At 41.4% G+C, this 24,730-nt stretch overlaps 1 protein-coding gene across 1 annotated transcript in view; it reads right to left on the reverse strand.

Annotated features, from left to right (window-relative positions):
- Positions 1-1,008: 1,008 nt before the first annotated feature.
- LOC126429858 (LON peptidase N-terminal domain and RING finger protein 3) overlaps positions 1,009-24,730 on the reverse strand; it is a 198,451-nt gene continuing 174,729 nt past the window's right edge. Inside the window, exons 3-11 of the mRNA XM_050090422.1 lie at positions 22,719-22,837; positions 16,916-17,100; positions 14,076-14,223; positions 12,643-12,745; positions 11,903-12,102; positions 10,599-10,882; positions 10,196-10,380; positions 9,013-9,209; positions 1,009-4,744 (exon numbers count right to left, since the gene is read on the reverse strand). Coding sequence (XP_049946379.1) covers positions 4,322-4,744; positions 9,013-9,209; positions 10,196-10,380; positions 10,599-10,882; positions 11,903-12,102; positions 12,643-12,745; positions 14,076-14,223; positions 16,916-17,100; positions 22,719-22,837 — 1,844 coding nt within the window. The 3' untranslated portion in view covers positions 1,009-4,321. The remainder of the gene's footprint in view (positions 4,745-9,012; positions 9,210-10,195; positions 10,381-10,598; positions 10,883-11,902; positions 12,103-12,642; positions 12,746-14,075; positions 14,224-16,915; positions 17,101-22,718; positions 22,838-24,730) is intronic.

Below are 24,730 nucleotides of genomic sequence, written 5' to 3' on the forward strand. Positions count from 1 at the left end.
GGCTGTCTTTGGTATAGACACTAACTCTTCCATCCACCAGCAGGTATCAAATGTAAGAAACACACTAACTGAAATGTAGCGACCATTAAAAATAAAAAATGAAAAATTGTGCATAAAATAGAATAAAAAGTTGGAGAAAATATAACTATTCATCATAGATATCGTGCATTGACCAGGAATGTTCAACACTGTCTTCATGGGCCTATCTATATTTCTGCACTTCTTTCAAAGAGAGAGTATTGGCCTCTTCTGATAACCCTGAAATCTAAAAGCAACTACTGTTGTAATCATATACATTGTGTAGTGTTGAGAAATCTGAATTGTGAGCTATTACCATAATAGTAAATAAATAATCAGTTTAATTGTCACTCCATTTTTTCTATTTATTTTCTACCTCTCTCTGCTCTTGCCTTCAGTTTTTTTACTTAATTTTGCTTTCTTTCTAATGTTGTTTCTTGATCCTTTAAATAAATGTGTATCCTCACTGCCCCACTTCATAAAATGGTTTTTTTTTCTCTACTACTTCTACTACTACTACTACCACCACCACCACCACTACCACCACCACTATTTGATACCCCATCTAAAGTTTATGCATTGGCAAAAGAGCATGGCGGAGGTTGGCAGATGTATTTAACTGCTTAACAATAGTGTGACCAGAAGGTACTAAAGCAATTAATTAGTATCACTACAGGAAGTAATATTCTCAGTATGAGTCAATGTTGTCTGTCAGTTTGTGGTTTTGATACATGTGTTCCTTGGATCGCCCTAGTATTTCTTATAAGCATCTTTCCTTTATGTGTATAACACGTATGTTAAATGTAACACTGCATCAACTAAAGATATACTTGTCTTTAAAAAAGACAAATACGCTTTTAATTGGTGAATATTCATTGCCAGTCTACTTCAGCATCAAACACAATTTTCCTTCTGATTAATGTTAACACAGCTGGTACAATTAACTAGAGTGTGGGGAAATGGTGAGGTTTCTGTCAATGAAAAACAGTCTCAAATTCATAATCTGTAACACAGTTTAATTAGTTAACATAAATAAACTAACAATCCTACTAATAATATCACAATGTGTGTTTCAACATTCACTTGTTGTTATATAAATACATTTTCACACCCACAGACACAAACAATTACATATGAACAAACTATATAAATACTTTAATGTGAAGACAATTGAGTCAATGAATGTCTATGAAATCATTCACTCAACTGATGTTGTGCCACTGTGATAATACAAATATATCATGGTTTTAGAATACTTAGGCTGATCTAGGCAGCTTTTTTTGAAGGACAGAATCCTACACTCTGCAAAATATTTTGCAGTGACAGTTGTAAGGCTAACCACACAAAAGAAAGAAACAAAAAATAGTGTAGTAGTATGTTATAAATTTGACAGTTTTCTTTAAAAGGGTGGAGGAGGGGGGTATAGGGATTTAAAGAAATGAATTTGGAAGATGTGACAACAGAAGAACCCATAGAGATAAATAATTTTTAGAAAATAATTTTTAAAAATATGGGAAAGCAGTGTAAATACAATATACATATTTTAGGGCTCTGGACATTTAAAAAATGCAGGTATCAAGAACTGCAAAATAATCTGTCCAGTATGTCATTATGAGAAAAGTGGAAAAATATATGACTCTTACATTTAAACGGCAACAATGATGCATATGTAGCTAATCATTTTGCCAACATTATAGTACCTCATTTTGGTAACAATGTCAATGTGCATAGCATTTTCAGGTGTATTTAATTTATTATGATGAAAGACCCATTTCCATACTGGACTAAATGCTTGTAAAGATTACTACAGAAAACTAGCAGTTCCATCTTCTTTTCAAAGATCAGTCAGCCAATTATTTTGACGTAATATGTATGCCAATTTTCTTGCACACAGAAAAATAGTGTTAGTTAAGTAAGTCTCACAGTACCAGTAGTAATCTCTCATAATTAAATAACCTTATATCTAATCAGTCTTTTCATACTCTTACTGTCTATTCTGTAACATGTGATATAGGAAATCTCTACACAAATTAACACTGACAGGAAACAGTTTCTGTATTCTTTAACACTTCCATTTTGCAAAGTATACAACATTAATTAGTAAAATCTTTGTAGCTTTATCCTGCTTACATTTATAACTAGTTACTATAGATGTTCTTTCTGACTATGTTTTATTTTTGTCACTGAGTTTAGTTTCAGTTTTGGCACATGCAAATTTTGTATCAAAGACCTGATTATTCCATAATGTATGCCTGGGAGTAGGAGTATTTGCTAACTATTAACTTTTATATTCTCAAGAGCACTGTCACTTTGTATTATAGAAAAAAAGAATGATTTTTTAGAAAGACATTCCCAAAAACAACTCACTGTGCCAGTCAATGTGCTGTTGAGCAAACTGACAAATCATAAATCACACTTGCATGTAAGCTCCTTTCCTTTATTGTTTTATATTCGTTTCTACGGACATCTGTTTTAATACTTTCTAGTTTTCCATTACTCAGATCTTTAATGCTTTTTGCTATGAGTCAACATTGTCATCAAGAACAAGACAATACCCAATGCATCCCATGACTGTAGGCAAGCTGTTTCAATTAAACAGCAAAAGCATTACCGAAACCAACCTGTGTATAATAATGATATAATTTAGGTATTTCATTATTTGAAGAGCAAAACGCTTCAATCTGCATATGAAATGATATTATTATTTCATAACTGCTGCTTTTAAATACTCTTCTCAATTGATTTACACAAGAGCAAGGAGCTGCCATATGAAAATATGACCCTGAGTGAAAAATAATATAGAAAATAGAAGTTATTTGACCTGTGTAAATGACAGAAACAAGTTCCATCTTATATGCTATAGGTGGAAAATAGATTATTTTTGTGGATTGTAGTGAGAGTTGTCAGTTGTTCACATGCAAGCACATCTATTTACAAGTAGAAGATTATGTATGACAGTGAATTAAGGATACAGAAGACCTTTTACTCAGTTGAGGAAAACTGACACACAATATTATACCATAACCCAAGAAATTTTCAACATGCTAAGAATTAACACTAATTAAAATCAGAAAAATAGTATAAGAGGAATGTTCAAGCAATGTAAAATGGCATTAATTTACAGTATTTTAATGCATAAATCCACTCATATTTTATTGTATATGTTCGTTTTGTGTTACATACTTTATTACTCAGTCCAAATGATATTTTGTGAAATTCATGTTAGGCATGCGGCAAACACACAGAGCAAAAAGCAAATTAATTAGAGTGAGACAGCAGAATTTGTCAGACCTGTATAGATAATATCGAAAGAAAATCATATGGGATATACAGTGACGAAAAAATTAGTAAAACAATCAAGAAACACTTAACACGATAAGAAAGGCGCCTTTATGAATGGCATAGAACTATAAGATGTAATGGAATTTGCAAGGAAATAATAACTTCATGTTAGCTAATAAGAGATGATGCTTCATGAAAACTCAAGGGAGACCTAATTTGACTACGGAACAGAATTTCAGTGACACTGTAGTTGTCAAAAGTAGTCAAGATTTTTATATACAAGCCATGCAAATAGGAGAGATAACAGGTCATCACAGTAGGTGAACTTTATCTTCTGTAATGATTATCTTAACAGTCCTTAAAAGTTAATAAGAACAACCATGAAAATCTTTTTGCCAAAAACTGAGAAAGAGAGATAAATTCATTCAAGAAATTAGATATTTTACTCTTCTCTTGTTTGTACCTAACACACTGAGAAATTGTGACTGATAAACAATACCTAACACAGTATCTGGAGACTGATATAAAATACATCTCATATTCCTTTTTATTCTTCTTTGTCTTTAGGAAGCCTATAAATGAATATAGTTACCTTACTCTGTCGGTATACTGCAGAAAACTGCAGGAGTAAGTCTGAAATAATTTCACAATTTCTAATGTACTCCCTACCAATCTTTGGAAATATCTTTTTGAAGTGATACAGTTATCTAGTTTTCATTACGCTAATATTTAGGGATGAAGTATTAACTTTGATACTGTACATCATCCAAACAAAATGGAATGTTTATCATAGTTACTTTAAATATATTTCTTAAAGTGGACACTGTGAATAAGACTTTTATGTTTACAAAACGCACACACAGAATAAAGGGAAGAACATCTTAAATATCTTTTTTTTTGCAATTTGGGATGCTTAGATAGTTCAGTCTGCACAGCTTGCACATGAAAGTGCAACAGACTAGTACAGATTACTGAAGTGCTGAATGCAGTTTTCTGAAGGTGGTGGCAAAACATCACAGGGTCAAGATGGCTCTACCACCATTGGTTGTGGTTGCCATACAGATGATGGCATTGACATAGGGTGAGGTGGTTGTGATTGTCCACTGTTTGATTGCTGTTGTGGTTGTTGTTGAATGTGTAGTTGCTGACGCTGATGTGGATACTGCTGCTGCTGTAGATGCTGGTGTTGTTGCTGTTGCTGTTGTTGTTGTTGTTGTTGCTGCTGCTGCTGCTGCAAAAGCTGTAACTGCTGTTGTTGCAATTGTTGCTGCTGTTGCTGTTGATAACTATAGTGTTGTTGATGGCTTCCATTAGGAACCCTTTCAGTTGATATCTGAGATGCACTTGGTCCTGCAACATTCACCATTCTCAGCTGCACTTGGTCTAGTGTCTTATCTATTGCCCGAAGTCGCTTCTCGAGGCTTGTTGTTGACAAGATACCTACCTGTAGGATCGAAAATGTGGTATTAATCAGTGGTTGAATTAGCCAAGTAAATAACATTCGGAGCAAAGTTTTAACATTTTGAATTTTTCCTACTTTACAACAAAACATGATATCTGTTTTTCAGATTTGTATTGGAAATTTTTTAAATCGGTTAGTTACTGGATTTTACAATAAGACCTGGCACACTATCACAAGTACACCTACACAATAAAAAGAGAATGCAAGACTTTGAATGTGAAAGCTCATTCTTATTTGTATACTTTGTTTTTGGCTCTGGTGTAGTTGGCAGACCTATTAGCAACAGGAACATGTTCTGTCTTCATGCAAGTGAAAATCACTTCCATATAAATGAATGATAGTGACAGGTTACCCTAAATTCACTTATGACACGTGTGTAATTCTGGTCATTATGGCCTGGAGCATTGTATGTTAAAATTCATATTTATGTTTGTTATTTGTGAAGAGAATATTGAACAGTACTGTATTAAGTGCAGAATGTAATATAACCCATTTTTCTGCCAATCTAATGACATGAAGGCAATATTCAGTTTCAGAAGGATAATTCCCTGCCATATGCTGCCTGTTCTATTCAAATGGTCCTGTAAGATGTATCGTCAGATCTCTTCCCTATTAAATAAACTGGATATGATGGTACAATGATTACTTGCTCAGGTGGTAGACCTATAGCACTTTTAGATTTATCCAACAAATGTATATCAGTGCAATATTCATTGCCTGTACCACTAATTGCACACACTATCAATATGAGGTCTGAGTGCTCTGCAAACCCCTTATGTTTGAAACTTTTACATAAACTGTGTTTTCAGTCACTCATTTTGTCTGCCAAGCATCCAATCATGAACCCCTGCACATTCTACCTTCAGCAACTCTAAGAACTGTCTTTTGCCTTAGTAAAACTCAAATTACACATCCTGTGTCTGCCACACGTCCTACTGCAAGAACCTTCACCTTCTCCAGTTCCATCAGTCCCTCACACTCATTAATCTGCTCCTTCATAATCACATAAACCAAGCTCAAACCATACTTGACAGCCTCTACTCCTTTTCCAGAAACCTTTTACTCTGTGAACACAACTACCTCAATACCATCACTTTAGTAAATACACTTATTCTCAATAGCTGGAACAGCATTCCCAGCACCAAACAAGTAAGCAGCCCCAGCTATACTTCTGCATTATCCCCACATGGAACTGCCTTTAGCCAAGTAGTAACCTACTTCTATGATCAAACCCACCCCCCCAGTCAACCCCTCACAGGTTCCCCACCAAGCCCTGCTGAATTACTCTGCCTTTCACATCACCCAACACTTCCTCCACCCCACATGAAACATACTGCTCCTGAACAACCATCCTGTAACACTACTGTCAACCTTTCTGCCAAAACTCTGACCTCTGCAGAGGTCTCAGTGCTTTCTAAAGTCATCACTTTTAGCCCGAAATTGTCATTCAGCCATGCTGGACTTGTAAAGAACCTTCTTTCCCTTACTCACTCTCTGCAGTGGACACATTTCTTCACCACACACCTCACTGATAACAGCCAATCAAAAACCCACAAAGAATCTTGTTTAAAACAGTGCCAACTTCCTCCAAACCACCATCCTCCTCCCCTTCCAAGGCAGTCTTTCACGAATTTCTCACTTCTGACCTAGCCTCACCTTCCTTTCCTAAATCTCTTCCCAATGAGTCCAACATAACTCCTATGGAATAGCTATTCATAACCTAAAAACCAATGTAGGACTCATCGTCCTTCCCATTGACAAAAGCTCTGTCAGAGTGATCACGAATCAAAGTGATGTGGGTGAGGGTCTCCAGAAACATCCTTACACATTTACATACAAACCTTGTGACCACGATCCCATGCCAGAAGTCCAACAAGACCTTCAGCAGCTACTCAAGGCCTTAGGTCCATCTCAAAACCTAACACCTGACTACCAGCCTCCTCCTTCCAGCAATCCCCTGTGCTCCTACCTTTCACCTAATCTCCAAACTCCAAAGCCCTGACTTCACAGGTCTCCTTACTGGTTGTCCATCGTGACTAGGTACAATGCTCCCACAGAACAAACCTTAGCCTTTATTGGCCAACACATGCAAGCTACTGTCGTAACCTCCCATCCCACAATTCCTTCACTGCCTTTCCACAGCTCTTGTCCCATTACCAATGGACTCCTTGTTACACATTGTTTGCCACAGCCTTGTACACCCACATCCCCCATGCCTTGTGGCTGTGGAATGTCCAGTGTCCTCCTGATACCAAATCCAGCTCACTCTTCCTGATCCTCCCAGCCAACCATATCGTCACCCAGAATTATCTCTCTTTTGAAGACCAAATCTATAAACATACCTGTGGTATTTCCATGAGTACTCACATGGTAGCACCCTATGCCAGCTTACTGTATTCATGGATCATCTGGGAGAATCCTTACTATCCAGTCAACACCTAGAACCCTTTGTCTGGTTCAAATTCATTGATGACATTTTCATGACGGACTCCGCACAGACAGTCTTGCTCTTTCCTCCAGACCCTCAACACCTATTCCCATACCCACTTCACCTGGTCCTCCTCAGCTCAATGAGCAACCTTCCTGGATGCCTATCTCCAACTCTGATATGGCTCCACAAATGTCTGTTCACATCAAGTGCACCAACTACCAACAGTACCTTTACTTTGACGGCTGTCACCCATTCCATATCAAAAATGTCTCTTCCTTCCAGCCTTGCCAACCATGAATGCTGCATCTGCAGGGGAAAGCAGGAGTTGTCAAAATATACCGATGACCTTACCAGAGCCTTTAGTGACAAGCAACAGCTCATCCATAAGCAAAACTCTTGTGTCATCTCCTCCTCTGGCACCACTAAATGTGTTATTGAGCCACCTAACAGCATTGACCCAGGTCGACCACATCTTTCACTAGGGCTTTGATTAGTTCTCGTTGTGCCCTAAGGTGAAGGATATCTTTAACAAAATCCTACCTACATCACCAAAAGTAATGTTCCACTGCCCATCTAAGCTACAGAATAACCCTGTCTATCCCTATTCCAAACCTGCTCTCAATCAAGCATCCCACTAGTTATTCCTTTGTGGCTGGCCCAGATGCAAGACCTGTCTCATACACCCATCCACCATCTTCTACTGCAGTCCAGTCATGGGAACTTCGTACCCAACAGAAGGCAGGGTCATGTATGAAAGCAGCCACATTATATATCAGCTTTGCAGCAATTACTATACAGTATTCTATGTGGCCACGACAAGTAACCAACTGTCTAGCTCACATGAATGGCCACTGCAAAACTATGGCGAACCACCAACTTGACCATCTAGTTGCTGAATATGCTGCACACTACAATGCAAATGACTTCAACAGCTGCTTCACTGCATGGGCCATTTGGATACTCCTTTCAAGCAAAAGTTCATCTTAACTACACGGGGGAGGGGGTAATGTCTCAGTCTCACCAGCATATTCTGCAGTCTCAGAGACCCCCCTGGCCCAAATCTCCGATCTCTGCTAAGCTGTTTCCCAATACCTCACCTTACCTTTCCCCTTCTCTCTTCTGTCCCCATCACTCCTTCCCCATCCATATTGTGTACTTCCTTCTGCCACCAGTCTGGTCCCTCCCCCCCCCCCCCCCCTTATTCTCTCTCTCATAGCTTCTTATCCACCACCAGTCTCCATTTCTCTTCCACTCTCTGTCACCCTCTTCATTTCTGTCTTACTTCTCCCTTTTCCCTCCTTCCCTTTGTCCCCTCCCCCTTCTCCCTCACTCTATATCTCTCAAATACCCTACCATCTGAACTCCTATTGTCTTGGTGTACAGCCACTGAGTCATCTGTCAAAAGACTTGCGTCATTCTACTTACTACCTCCTCCATGCCTCATGCGTCCTTAACTACTCCCTCACCACCACCACCATCAGCCCAGGCAACTACTTCAATTATCAATAAGCTAAAATCATTCTCACCACGGGAGTGTACATTTGGGTGTCCATGTGGTTGTGCATGTGAAAGTGTGCACTTTTACTAGAAGAAGAGCAAGACCTCAAAAGTTATTTCACATTTTTGTGCTGTATTTTCTTTATGTTTAATATTTTGTGTCCCCCGGTCAACATATTAAATGAATTTAATTCTTTTTACAGACATCATATGTAGCTACTGCAGTTTATGAGATATTGTTACAAAATAATAATAATAATAGTAATAATGTTAAAATAAAAAAGCTGATTGTTTTGTTTACATGAAAAGTGCCTCTTCTAACCTGCAGATGCTGTCCTAATGGCAGTATTGCTAGCAGCCACCATGGCCAGGCAGGTCCATCAGCTAGAGTGGGCCAGTCCTCCTCAACAGCAGGCATGTGGCCAAATGTGCGTATAATTTCTGCCTGGACCTGGGGTGGCATTGCTGCAAACCACTGTTGTCCTTTCTGATGCACTCGCTCATGCAGTTCTTGCAACCCTGTCAAATAATTTAACTTTTTTGTAGCTTGATTAACATATACGAATAATGTAAGTGTCAAACATTCATGTTTTTGCTGTAAATTCTAATCAACTTATGTGAAAAGAAGAACTGGAAACTTTTGGTATGATGTGGGAATGCTTTATACTATGGTAAAATAATAAAATCTATTAGTTTACAACCTCAGTGGCAAGATGCATGTCATCTTGCAATTCTTGAACTTTCATGTTGTGCAATTGTGTGCATTGTTGACCATAATTTGAGACAATGAGATTCCTCGCTTATCAATGGAATGTGTCTGATCTGCATTACTTCCTCATTTAAGATCTATGCACACTGACTATTGATTATTCTGCTTCTTTTGTTTTCATTAGGTGTAAAACTTTTCTTGGTAACTTTATTATCTTACACTTTTTTTTTCCTTTTTTCATATTTTCTGCTTGTGCTTTCAGTTTCTATTGCAGCTTTTTTCCATCATCTCTCTTCTCTCCGAGTGCACTTACTTCAGTGAATCAGCTTCCTTTCCATTCTGTATCTATTCGGAATTTCTTTCACATTTTTTCCAGATCAAGTTTGGCTGTGATTGCTGCACACTCTCTTAGCAAACAGTGGCTTTATCATAATTGTTTCATTTTCAGATTTTATCTGTTGGCTTTTATTTTTGTGAGCCAGATTGCCTTCTCTATGTTTTGTGTTTTCTTTGGTTTTCTGTCGGCATAATAGCTGTATTAACACTTTATGCTGCATTCACAGATTTCCTTCTATCTGATTTTCCTTCATTATGCTTTATAAAAGATCCCTGTGTAGCAAAATCTCTAAAATGCTGCAGTCAAAAGACATGCAACTTCCAAAATTTTTGTGTATGCTGATATTCAATGTCTGCCTAGAGGACACTATTGTGTAGTAGCCAAAATGAAAAAGTTGCTGTCGGATATCATTACAAACTCAACAAGAAATATAAATAACTAAACAAAATAAAAACTTACTGCCAAGATGTTCTGGCATCACAGGCTGGTCTCGTAGAAACTCTACTTGTGCAGTATCATAACCATCACGCTCTCCTCGGGCCAACACACGAAAGCGACGCATACCGACAGTTGTCAAGATGGAGCATCCATCCTTAAGGAGAATCCAGTCTCTAATTTCTAACATTGTACCATATTCTGCATACCTAAAAAAGATACAGATAATTGTGAGCTTAGTGAAGCTCAAAATTTACTGAAAATTTTCATTACACAAGGAAAACAAATAAATAAATATTTTCTTATAACATACTGAATCAAGTAAAAAATATATGAACTGAAACATTGTTAACAGAGATCAACGTGTTCATGCTATGAAATTTTGATGTACACACTGATAAAAACACAGAAAAGGCTATCAGCTTACCTATCTCTGCCTGCATCTTTGTGAAGACAAGCTGCAATACCAAACTGGCGCGATCCTGAATCGACACAACGTCGCACCATCACACGATATCGCGGTTCGTACACATACAGAGGGCACGGCACACACGGAAATGCTGTAGTGCACACAAAAACAGGCACATGGGGTCCTCCTCCAACCAACTCCTGGCGATGAAGAGCCTGCCGTGCTGCATACTCAGCAGGCAGCAGAAGACGTAGAGCACACTCGACAAATTCCGTGATACTGCGTGGACTTGTTGCCAAATACTGTAAATATGGAAACAATAGTTATTGTTGACAATTAGTTCTTTTCTGACACCTTACAATAAGACAGTGAAATCACAAAAATGATATTTTGAATAAGTTGCTTAGTTTATCTATATATTTTTCATACTATCCTTACTCTATCAATAGCTCCTGGTCAGCTAACAGTAGTTTGTACGCAGTTAAAGAAATGTGATAAACTGTACACTAAAATAGTTAACTTACACAGAAACCACCCATTTTCTAATGCCATCATTTTAAGGAATCCACCGAGTATCAGAAAACTAAATTTATTATTCTTGAGTTTATTCTTCTATGGTTTCCTTTGCGTTTACTACAATGTTTTCATACTTAAGTTAAAAGTTTTTATTTAATATTTAACTATCCTTTTAGATTTCGTCATAAATGTTGGGTTGCTCAACTTATTGCTTTCTCAGTTGACATTATTATCTTTCTTGTTGCCTAGACTATCACTCACATGGAAAAGAACCTTAAAAAGTCACAGAGCAGGCTCAACTGTGAGACTGTAGTTCAGAATTAAGCATTTTTTGCTTAAACTCTTCTTTAGCAGCTAACCAACAATGATACACTTGCTGGTGTTCAGTGAAGTAAAGTTCCAGAATCCAGTGCTACAGTATTGACGGTTAGCTGCAACAGTTTGGCACATCAACTATCCCATTTCCTCCCAGTAGGCTTACACCTTTGTAACTGCTCCCTTTCCCATCTCATGTAAATGGTGAACTACGATTTGCAATTTGTGTACCACATTGACTGTTTGCAGTGGTACCAACCCCACCTTTTACTTACAATAGCAATGACTGACATGCACTTCCTCCCTACGGCACAATATGCACCGACACAGTCGTGTATTTCAAGAGCCACATACAGTGAGTATCAAAGGTAAGTAAGTCATAATAATGTGATACGACTGTTATTAGTTTTATGGTGTCCCGAAACTACAATTATTAAGACTTTTCCGAGCATTGCACTAATCCCATTACACCCTCAGTACGAGGTACTCACATCAGCGAGCGATGTCATACAGAGTGGGCATGCACAGCTATAGTCCAGACACCTGTCCAGACACATCCAACAGTATGTGTGGCCACATGGTGTGGTAACAGGTTGCCACAGAATCCGGCAGCAGAGCACACATTCAAATTCGGCTGGTTCCACTAACTGCTGGTCCACACTGAGGTCTGCACTGCCATGCACTTCAGAACCTGAAAACACATTAAAAATCCATGATTCATCACTGTTGTCACACAGAAGTTTACATTTGTTGTAGTAAAAATGTACCAGACATTACTCCCATTCATGTTATATCATCAGACAGCTTACAATGTTATGACAATCTACATACTACCGACTGCACAGCTGATTACTGAAGACAAGACCTTTGACCATATCTTGTATTAGATATAAGATCTTGGCTTGAGAAAAGTTTATAGGAAGCATTGAAGAAACTTCTAAATGATACAAATGAGACAGCAAGTAACAAAAATGTTTTGAATACAATCTACAAATAATGCAACTGATCTTTCTTTATACAATTTTTAATTTGCCTTTGCCTTACATTTAGCATTATTTATGTTAGTACTCCATAAATGATGCACTTGCTTTAAGTATAACCAGTAAGTTAATTACTTGAATTTGATAGTTCACATGTAAGGCATCCAAATATTTAATAAACTTCATTGTGTACAACATTCCTTCTTTAATGCAAAATATCCTACTAGAGAAGAAAAATGTTCTAAACTTACGTTTCAGTTTCTCGATTTGATTGAAGACCTTATGAGTTAGTTTATTTACAATGCTGTTTTCTTGCAAGAACACCATAGTGCCAGAAGAGAACTGTTGTGCAGGCTGCAAACAAAAACAATTTTAACTTTTAGAAGAGTAGTAATAGGACAGTATCTATTGTTATTTTAAATACAGTAAGGACTTTATACTGAATAAGTAGTTCTTCTTAGTTGAAAGGTTAAAAAATAATGCATTACATGACACACATCTGAAAAGTAGTGCACGATCTCATTAAGTATGGCAATGGCAGTTTTAACAACTACTAGGAGTCATACTGGTTGAATATGGCAGCTCTCTGTATGGGAAATGAGTGAAAATAAATTTGTGATTTGAATTTGAAATAAGAAAAAACTATACAATTAAAAAATAAAGATATCTGCTGTACAACAGTTTGAAATTTCAATACTGGGAGAAAGCAAGTCGATCGTGATGAACATCAGAACGCTCGCCAGTCCATTAAAAGAAATTATGTCTCCAACTGACGAAGTCGTGTAATGTTACCTACATGATAGACATACAAGATTTATTGTTCCCTTGTCAATATGCCATCATACATGAAAATCCAATCAAACTGCTAAGAAATTCAATGTTGTATGCCATCTTTTAGCACGGTACTCCCCATGAGAGTGGCAGAACTTATGATGTCAGTGAAAACATGGAAACTTCAACAGTTCTCTTGGGAAATTTTAGTCATTCATGCTACAGACCAAGTCTGAAATCTTTTTGGAAAATTGAAAGATCTATGGTGAAAAATGCTTTCTTTAAATTTTATTATTAGCTGTCTGTGAATTATGTAGTAACTCGGTGCTTGAACTTTAGCTCACGTGGTTCAACAAACACTGATGAATTGAAACAAAATTTTAGAAAAGGAAGGGGAGGATACATGGTGGTTTAAAGTTGCAGATGTCCTGGTTGTGAGACAGTTTATAGAGAAATTACAAATAGTTGTACAATTGTTCATAAAATGTATGTATGCAGTTTTGTTGGTTTTTCAATATGTGAATCTGATTAATAGTGTGCTTTGTCAGTTAGACAGATGGTACGATATTTAACTGCGGACAACTTCAGAAGTACGAAGAAGGGAAGGAATGGAGAAAAATTAGCACTTAATGTCCCATTGACGATGGCTGAAATGGGGAAGGAAATTGGTCATCTCCTTTTCAAAGAAAACATCCCTGTATGTGCCTTAAGTAATTAAGGGAATCCTTGGAAAACGTCAATCTGAATGGCCAGATAGGCAGATGGTGTGGTGATGGGCAGGATGGTGTGTGTGTGTGGGGGGGAGGGGGGAGGGGGGGGGGAAGAAGAAGAGACACTTTTATGACACAGACTTTAGCAAGCTGTTTGCTTTCAGGGTGAGTGCGAGTGCTTAACAGCGTCAGTAGTAGCATACCTGGCAAGAGTCATCTTCCTCCCCAGAGGAGGAGTCCTCGCAGTCCGAGGAGGCCGGGTGCTGGTGGGTCTGCGCCGTGCGCCGCGGCTGCGCCTGGCACCGTGCCTGCAGGCTGCCCTCCATCTTCAGCTGTCGGACCGGGAAGCCCCTGTGGTGAGAGGCCTCTGTATAGCATACACTGTGCTCCTGCCTCCAGCAGCAACACAAATAGAATATTCCTCAGCACCCGGCAGTTATTCCACGTAGAAATGGAGACTATTGTATGCATCTCAGAAAACTGCCTGCGGTGGCTGGTGTGGGAAACGTGGAAACAGTTCCTTCTTTCACACCCTTACAACCTCCTGTGGTAATCAAATGTTTTTCATTGGCAACTAGAAAAACGGGTACTGTGTGTGTGTGTGTGTGTGTGTGTGTGTGTGTGTGTGTGTGTGTGTAAACACCTACATTGCATTGGCTTGGTGGCATCCCCATTATACGACACTGAGGATGACTATCCAGCCACATAATCTTTGGCTGTCCGAACAATTATGATACTATAAATTACTACTAGTAATACAATGTCTCTTCATAATGTGATGCATTCTGCTGACTACTGAAACTGTGCTGCTTTACTTAAAAGGAATTGAGAGTCCACCACCTGTTATATACGTTTTCAATTGAATGGCAGATCAGTTTGTAATTTACGAGGTTATTCGGAAAGTAAGGTCCGAATAGCTGTAGCTAATCAACAGTCGTGCGAACACTGAAAACCACATGCGCACTTGACTTCTGGCATGACTTGCTCATCAAACGATGCCATTTGCATTGGTATTGTTGCGGTGCACTGTTTACAGTGTCAATTCAAAATGTTTAAAGCAACTGACCAACTCGGCCACTGAAATATCTACATCTACATCTACATCCATACTCCACAAGCCACCTGATGGTGTGTGGCCGTGGGTACCTTGAGTACCTCTATCGGTTCTCCCTTGTATTCCAGTCTCGTATTGTTCTGGAAAGAAAGATTGTCGGTATGCCTCTGTGTGGGCTCTAAACTCTCTGATTTTATCCTCATGGTCTCTTCGCGAGATATATGTAGGAGGGAGCAATATACTGCTTGACTTCTCGGTGAAGGTATGATCTCGAAACTTCAACAAAAGCCCGTACTGAGCTACTGAGCGTCTCTCCTGCAGTCTTCCACTGGAGTTTATCTATCATCTCCGTAACACTTTGGCGATTACTAAATGATCCTGTAACGAAATCATCCTGTGAGGGATTCGGTTTTTGACGGAAAGGAACGTTGTAGCAGCGGAAATTCATCGACAGGTAATTGATGTTCATGGTCCCAGTGCTATGAGTGATAGCAAAGCGCGTATATGGGCGAGAACTTTCAAGTACGGATGGGAAAATGTTCACGATACACCTAGATCAGGCTGACCATCGGTGATTTCAGATGTTTTGGCTCAAGCCGTGGACGAGAAGATTCACAAAGACCAGCGATTCACAATTTCAACATTAGCATCGCAATTTCCGAATGTGGATAGAACAACTCTGCCCAAAATTGTTTCTGAAAAGTTGCTGTTCAGTGAACTATCTGCATTGGGTTCCCACGCTGCTTACTGAGGAAAATAAGATGGAAAGAATGGCTTGTACTCTTGATTTTCTGGACCGACGTCATAAGGAAAGCGATCAATTTTTAGAAGACATTGTCATAGGGGCGAGACGTAGGTTTCTCACATGATCCCACGGTCTAAAAGTCAGTCAATGGAATGGTATCACGCGACATCACTAGTAAATTTCAAGGCCAAGCAGCCAATCTCAACACGCAAGTTATAGCAGTCGTGTTTTGGGGTAGACTTGGGGTCTTATTAATCGAGTTTATGAGGCATGGGATAACAATAAATGCAGCCGCCTACTGAGCTATCCTGATTAAACCTCGACGTGCAATTCAGAATAAGTGACATGGCCACCGTACAGTCCATGATGGTGATAATAACGTCGTGTGACGAGGGCCCCCCGTCGGGTAGACCGCTCGCCTGGTGCAAGTCTTTCGATTTGACGCCACTTCGGCGACTTGCGCGTCGATGGGGATGAAAGGATGATGATGACAACGCAACACCCAGTCCCTGAGCGGAGAAAATCTCCGAGCCAGCCGGGAATCGAACCCGGGCCCTTAGGATTGACAGTCTGTCGCGCTGACCACTCAGCTACCGGGGGCGGACCATGGTGTTGATGATGATGATGGTTAGATCGTGGGGCGCTCAACTGCGCGGATATCAGCGTCCGTACAGATTCCCAATCGTTTCTCAGTCCAATCTTCCACTTGCACGAATGATGATGAAATGATGAGGACAACGAAAATACCCAGTCTTCTCGAAGCAGGCGAAAATCCCTGACCCCGCCAGGAAAGGAACCCGGGACCACGTGCTCAGGCAGCGAGAACGCAACCGCGAGACCACGAGATGCGGACCCGTACAGTTCAGACTTGACGTCGAGCGATTTTTCACTTCTTCCGCTACCTAATGGAGTTGTGGCAAGCGCTTCGCAACAGATGACGAAATGGACGAAGCAGCCACAGACTGGTTATCCTCATAGGCGGCAGATGTCTATGATTTAGAAATACAAATGCTTGTAGATTGTTTGGACATAATTGTTTGAACAAGTATGGAAACTGTGTAGAAAATAGGAAAACATGAAAGGATTTAAAATGAAAAAAATATGTGATTGTTTATGTTTTGTGAGAAACTGGACCTTACTTTCCGAATAACCCTCGTTGAGCTGATTCTTATATAAGTATACCGATGGCTATATTAGCGCTTACTGAGAAGACAGACAAAAAATAAACTGTGTGTGAGACGTACCCCAGTGGAAAGTGCGGCGAGTGCGCGTGCGCAGCGGACAGCAACAGAACGTAGCTGAGCGACCGCGTCGCCTCCCGCCGCACGCCGGCCGCGCTGCCCTCCAGCGCCGCGCATGCGCACAGCGACAGCAGCGCCTCCTCGTGCCGGCCCAGCGCTGACAGCGCCGCGCCCCGCCGGTAGTGGCCCTGCGAAATCCAGAGGCGTCCTCGTCAGCACGGTGAGACCCCTCCAAGCTATAGTTTACACATACCTTCTTTCCATGTATTTTGTGGCTGTTTGCTGCACGTAATACATTCTTCCCTTTAGAACGAATTCTGCAAATCTACTTTCACTACAATTTATTGTAAATGTAGCCCTCACTCAGCATTATTGAACCAATAATACTACACTACTGGCCATTAAAATTGCTACACCACGAAGAAGACGTGCTACAGACGCGAAATTTAACCGACAGGAATAAGATTCTGTGATATGCAAATGATTAGCTTTTCAGAGCATTTACACAGGTTTGGCGCCGGTGGCGACACCTACAACGTGCTGACATGAGGAAAGTTTCCAACTGATTTCTCATACACAAACAGCAGTTGACCGGCGTTGCCTGGCGAAACGTTGTTCTGATGCCTCGTGTAAGGAGGAGAAATGCGTACCATCACGTTTCCGATTTTGATAAAGGTCGGATTGTAGCCTATCGCGATTGCGGTTTATCGTATCGCGACATTGCTGGTCGAGATCCAATGAATGTTAGCAGAATACGGAATCGGTGGGTTCAGGAGGGTAATACAGAGCGCCGTGATCGATCCCAACGGTCTCGTACCACTAGAAGTCGAGATGACAGGCATCTTATCCGCACGGCTGTAACGGATCGTGCAGCCACGCCTCGATCCCTGAGTCAACAGATGGGGACGTTTGCAAGACAACAACCATCTGCACGAACAGTTCTACGACGTTTGGAGCAGCATGGACTATCAGCTCGGGGACCATGGCTGCAGTTACCCTTGAAGCTGCACCACAGACAGGAGCGCCTGTGATGGTGTAACTCAACGACGAACCTGGGTGCACGAATGGCAAAACGTCATTTTTTCGGATGAATCCAGGTTCTGTTTACAACATTATGACGGTCGCATCCGTGCTTGGCGACATCATGGTGAACGCACATTGGAAGCGTGTATTCGTCATCGCCATACTGGCGTATCACCCGGTGTGATGGTATGGGGTGCCATTGGTTACACGTCTCGGTCACCTCTTGTTGGCATTGATGGCACTTTGAACAGTGGATGTTACATTTCAGATATGTTACGACCCGTGGCTCTACCCTTCATTCGATCCCCGCGAACCCCTACATTTCAGCAGGATAATGCACGACCGCATGTTCCAGGTCCTGTACGGGCCATTCTGGATACAGAAAATGTGTTCTACTTCTCCCCTGGCCAGCACATTCTCCAGATCTCTCACCAATTGAAAACGTCTGGTCTATGGTGGCCGAGCAACTGGCTCGTCACAATACGCCAGTCACTACTCTTGATGAACTGTGCTATCCTGTTGAAGCTGCATGCGCAGCTGTACCTGTACACGCCATACACAATGACTCAATGCCCGGGCGTATCAAGGCCGTGATTTCTCAGGTTCTATGCAGCCAAATTAAGTGAAAATATAATCACATGTCAGTTCTAGTATAATATATTTGCCAAATGAATACGCGTTTATCGCCTGCATTTCTTCTTGGTGTAGCAATTTTAATGGCCAGTACTGTACCTCAATATAATGCGCGGAAGTGCAAAGCCAAAGACAACGAAACTCTATTGCGCAATTTTTATGTCCGGGACGCGACACTTATATATGTCTTGATACTGACCATATCGACGCTCGACAATGTCAATATGTACTGCGACCGACGAGAAGAACACGCCTGGTCCCACAACTTGATTTCCCAGAAACTTCGCTCACGGGAAGAGGAGTCATAATAAGCGGACCCGTGTTTCGGCTTATCCGTAGAGACTCAACTGTTTCTGAGAAAACGACCGTCAAAATTTTCAAGCCTCTTTATGTGCTTTTTAGCGAGTAAATAGTTCAACTCTTTCACTGAGCGAAGTTTCTGGGATGACACTTGCCATGTTCTCCTCGTGAATTGGTCGCCTTGTCAAACACAAGCGGATATTATGCAGAACGGGAGAAAGCAGATCTGAGAACCTTCCCTAGAACATTTCAATGCATTAGGCGCTCTTTGATGGCAGCATAGATTCGTAGATCACAACAACAATTAATTACAAATTAAACAATCGAACTGTATAATACATCGTGTACACGTTCAGTTTTCCTTGCACTTCTCTACGGTAACAATTGCAAATGACACTTATGCTCACTGATAACGTACATCATGTTATAATTGTACTGTGACATTTGAAACCAGAAATATAAACATGTATGCCCACTGGACGGCTGACCCCATCTTATTCGCCAGCTTTGAGAAATTCTGCAAGTAAAATAAACATTTCTGTTTACAGTTGTGACACCATTATCTTCCGTTTCCTTTGAGCCTCTGGAATTTCCTGATCAACCAAGAACTGCATTTAAAAAAGGTTGGGTGGGGGGGGGGGGGGGAGGTGGTAGACAAACCTACGGAAACACCGTGAGAACTGCACGCTTGAACATAAATGCCGACACCTGGCAATGTCCTCAATACGCTGCAAGTGCCAGTGGTGGTCAGAAGAGTGTTCTGCATTATGTCGAAGCTGAGTGAATCAGAACATGGGCGTAATCTTGGCATTCATAGCGTGGGTGCTGCCATAATCAAGGTATACAAAGTGTATGGTGTTTCAGGAGGCAGCATGTAGAAGATTTATACCGTACACAGGGAAAGCGGTAAAATGTCGTCCGCTAAGTCGCAACGTGAATAAAACTGTGCGTCGATTGATCATGACGGATGGTTACTGAAGTGGATTGTGACAAAAAGTAAGAGGACGACAGCTGCAAAAGTCGCTGCGGAACTGAACGTCGCACTCGCGAACCCTCTCAGTGCCAACACAACGGGAACTCCACATGCTGGGAATTATAGAACAAACTGGAATTCCAAAACCACTAATCACTGACGCAACAGCCCGTAACAGGAAAACGCGGCGCCGAAGCGGTAAAACATGGACTATGGAGCAATGGAAGAAAGTCATTTGATCGGATGAGTCATATTTCACACTGCTGGCCGAGTTTACGTCGCACAAGTGAAATATGGCGCGGTTCGGTGCTGATCTGGGCAGCCATATCCTCTGTTACTCTGCATTGCCGCACTCCTGCCAAAGACTATGTGACCATTTTGGATGATCTGGTCCGCGCCACGGTACAATGTTTTTTCCCCAATGGCGGTGCTGTGTTTCAAGACGACGGAGCCTCTGTTCACGCGGCCCACATCGTCCAGGACTGGGTTTGTGAACACGAGGACGAATTGTTGCATCTAACCTGGCCGCCACACTCACCAGATCCCAATACACAATTGAGCCCGTGTGTTGTCCTATCCACCTCCATCATCGTTAACCGAACTCGCTACTATTTTGCAGGGAGAATGGTATAAGATTCCTTTAAAAATCATACAGCATCTGTAGTTATCCATTCTTTCCTACACTGTATTAGGCTTGGTAACGTGTTGTATTTTGAGTTTCCATATCTTTGTCCCCCCCCCCCCCCCTCCTCCCCGCCGTAAACCTTTCAGCCCACTTTCTAATCTTTCAATCTGCACAAACTGTCAATATTATTCTCATACGCTCGACATCACTGCGCAATACTCGGTATTGCTAGGGTGACCAACTACCTCGTATATTCCGGTAAATCCTGTATTTACACTTTATTTAGACTAAAATCGCGGGTCCCGTATTTTCCAAGCTGTATCCCGTATTTTGGGAATTCCAACCACTCATTCGTTTAAATTAGATGCTGATTGCTTTGATGCTCTTCATCACTTCCTTTCCTTTGTTTTCCTCTGCCGTCCTATCAGTAGATTTAGGCTCGCTAGTATGACTTTCGTTCGGTGTTGCATCGGCCCAATACATTTCAATGCGTGAGGAGGTGTTGCTCTTTCACTATCGCTCAGTTCAAATGGCTCTGAGCACTATGGGACTTAACTTCTAAGGTCATCACTCCCCTAGAACTTAGAACTACTTAAACCTAACTAACCTAAGGGCATCACACACATCCATGCCCGAGGCAGGATTCGAACCTGCGACCGTAGCACTATCGCTCAGTCACTGTAGTTGTGTTCTGAGAGGAAAACATGTACCGGTTAGGCATTGAAATATTTTGTAAAGAGTTAAAGATGAATGATGATGGTGAGTACAGTGCAGAAGAAAATTCACCCAGAAAATAAAGTTTTTTCTGCAAAAAAGATTTTAGTATTGCACATTTTGGCAAGGCGGACTGTCTTCAGCATCCGAAAACGTTGGCTATGGAGTATGAATTATGGACTCATAGTCGTTATTTATTTTGTGTTATTCATTTCGTAATCCAGGAAAAGCAGCAGTGACTGATCAGTTATTTTTCTCTCTTGGTATGTCACATAGAGAAGGAAAGGAAGGTCAAGCAGGCAAACAAGCTATTCGGCTTCTTCAGTGGCCTATTACAAAAAGAATTATGCAGCGCAACTACAGGAGAAGTGGCATTTGTGTATCACTCAGCTATTGTAACAAGAATTGCAACGTGAAAATAGTTAAGCAAGTATTGGCGATTCGTGTATTTAATTTTCGTTAATGAATAATAAAATAGTGTAGACCTAATAAAAGCAGAACTTTAGATTAGTTTAAATTTTGAATGTAGTTGTGAGGAATTCCTCTCATTTGTAAAAAGTGACACACTTCTATAGAAAGAGGCACGATCTATTGCCAAATACCAGAAATGCATCAATAATTAAAAAATAAGCTTTTAAATTGTTGTGCTTCCTGTCAAGTATTGAACCTTTTATAACTGCGTAGGCTTCCGCGGCCAGAGTCAGTCGACATAAAAGTTTTATGGGTTTGGTACCGCGTAATAATATAAAAACTACTGCTGGTATAGAAAAACCAACGTTCCGGCCACGATTGCAGCGGCCTTCTTCTGGGACACAGAAGACGCGGTACCAAACCCAGAAAACATTTATATTGAACCTTTCTTCTGGTGTCTTTTTTTTCTCTTCTTGTCTTTGTATTTACAGGAATGTATGTAACTTGTGTTGTTAACGTAGTGATATCGTTTTTTATAGAGAATAATGATTCAATAAGATTATTTACCATTTGTTATTCTGTACTAATAGTCAACTTCAGGCCCCTTATTTTTTGCATTTACCCCTTATTTTCACTTCCCTTATCTCTACTTTAATCAGTGGGCAACCCTTGGTATTGCGCAATAAACAGAGAGCGTGTGAAGCCCCGTTAAGAGTGAAATCCGTTTCTGGGCTGTTGTGATGTCACTAGAGAAAAGTGCCAGATTACCCGCAAAAACGAGGCAATCTATCTCTAACGATCACTGCTACTATTTACTGTATTTAATTATTATCCACCATATGTATTTATTAATCAAAACATTGCGTCAAGTTTCCTAGTGTTGTAGAAACGTTACAGCGGTCCTGTGCAATGCAAACAAAGTAAATATAAATTTTCCGAACGTGATTCATGGAGGCCACGGAAAGCGCCAGAGTGGAATATGAAACGGAGTCCTCCGGAATACACGTTCAGTGCGTCATGCACTTCGCTTCTTCATTCGAGGCGGAGTGGGCTGAAGGAAAGGCTGGGACTCGTGGAGGTTGGACGGTGGAAGGGGGTGACGTCAGCAGCTGGGCAGTTGCGCCTACCTTGGGCCAGGACGGCCGCAGCCGGACGACGGCGTCCGCATCGGCCAGCGCCTCGGGCAGCCGGTGCAGCCGCAGCAGCGCGTGCGACCTGTTGCTCAGCACCAGGTGGTTGTGCGGCGCTGCAACACACGTCACACCACACTGCGTCACACGGCGCCAGCACCACAACGTGACAGCTTACAGCTAGCGTCTCTCACACACACAATCGGTCTTACAAGTCTACATCTACATCTACATTTACATTTATACTCCGCAAGCCACGCAACGCTGTGTGGCGGAGGGCACTTTACGTGGCACTGTCATTACCTCCCTTTCCTGTTCCACTCGCGTATGGTTCGCGGGAAGAACGACTGCCGGAAAACCTCCGTGCGCGCTCGAATCCCTCTAATTTTACATTCGTGATCTCCTCGGGAGGTGTAAGTAGGGAGAAGCAATATATTCGATACTTCATCCAGAAACGCACCCCCCCTCTCGAAACCTGGACAGCAAGCTACACCGCAATGCAGAGCGCCTCTCTTGAAGAGTCTGCCACTTGAGTTTGCTAAACATCTCCGTAACGCTATCACGCTTACCAAATAACCCTGTGACGAAACGCGCCGCTCTTCTTTGGATCTTCTCTATCTCCTCTGTCAACCCGACCTGGTACGGATCCCACACTGATGAGCAACACTCCAGTATAGGTCGAACGAGAGTTTTGTAAGCCACCTCCTTTGTTGACGGACTACATTTTCTAAGGACACTCTCAATCAATCTCAACCTGGCACCCGCCTTACCAACAATTAATTTTATATGATCATTCCACTTCAAATCGTTCCGTACGCATACTCCCAGATATTTTACAGAAGTAACTGCTACCAGTTCAAAATGGTTCAAATGGCTCTGAGCACTATGGGACTCAACTGCTGAGGTCATTAGTCCCCTAGAACTTAGAACTACTTAAACCTAACTAACCTAAGGACATCACAAACATCCATGCCCGAGGCAGGATTCGAACCTGCGACCGTAGCGGTCTTGCGGTTCCAGACTGCAGCGCCTTTAACCGCACGGCCACTTCGGCCGGCAACTGGTACCAGTGTTTGTTCCGCTACCATATAATCAAACAATAAAGAATCCTTCTTTCTATGTATTCGCAATACATTACATTTGTCTATGTTAAGGGTCAGTAGGTTTTTTTTGTGCAGGCGGTACCCCACAGCTCATAAATACACTGAAGAAAAAAAATCACAACATGAAGAAGGAATTGTCAGACAATCTGAGCAGCAGTTGGCACCACAATCACACAACGCAGTGTTACAAATCTCTTACTTCAAAGATAGCTCCCAGACAGACGCCCCGTATCGTGCATTCGAGTGAATCCAATGGTGTCAGGTGAGAGCTCATTGGATGGTAGGATGGTGGACTGTTGTGTTTACTGATGGAAGATGGTTCTGCCTCACTGCCAGTGATGGCCGTGTGTTGGGCAGAAGGACAGTTGAGGGGCTGCAGCCACCCTGTCTATGTGCTAGACATACTGGTCCTCCAGTTGGCGTTAATGTCTGGGCTGCAATTTCGTATGACAGCAGGAGCACTCTCGTCGTGGCTATCCCATCACCCTGACTGCAAATTTGTACGTCAGTCTGGTGATGCGACCTGCTGTGCTGCCACAGCATTCCAGGGGGTGTTTTTCAACAGGATAACGCTCGTCCACATACCCCTGTTGTAACCCAATATGCAGCGACCAGTGCGTTCTTTTAAGGTGATGACTCACATTTTCTTCAGCTATGTTACCTTTCTGTCAGTAAGAAACTGGGATCAAGGCGCTATTCGATAATTTCTGCGCGGAACCGGCAAGAACAGACGACGTCCAATTTTTTGTGTTTTTCACTGTTTCAGACTAGTGCTGGTGAAAGAGATGAAGTCATGTTGTAGCATTAGTGAAACGAAACGTGTGTGTTCCCTCCAATGTGACGTGGTGACGGACAAGTGACGGCGCTAACTGCCGACTCGCATGCCACTGGCGTTGCGCGGGTTGC

This window comes from Schistocerca serialis, chromosome 1, assembly GCF_023864345.2.
Source record: "Schistocerca serialis cubense isolate TAMUIC-IGC-003099 chromosome 1, iqSchSeri2.2, whole genome shotgun sequence".
NCBI lineage: Eukaryota > Metazoa > Arthropoda > Insecta > Orthoptera > Acrididae > Schistocerca > Schistocerca serialis.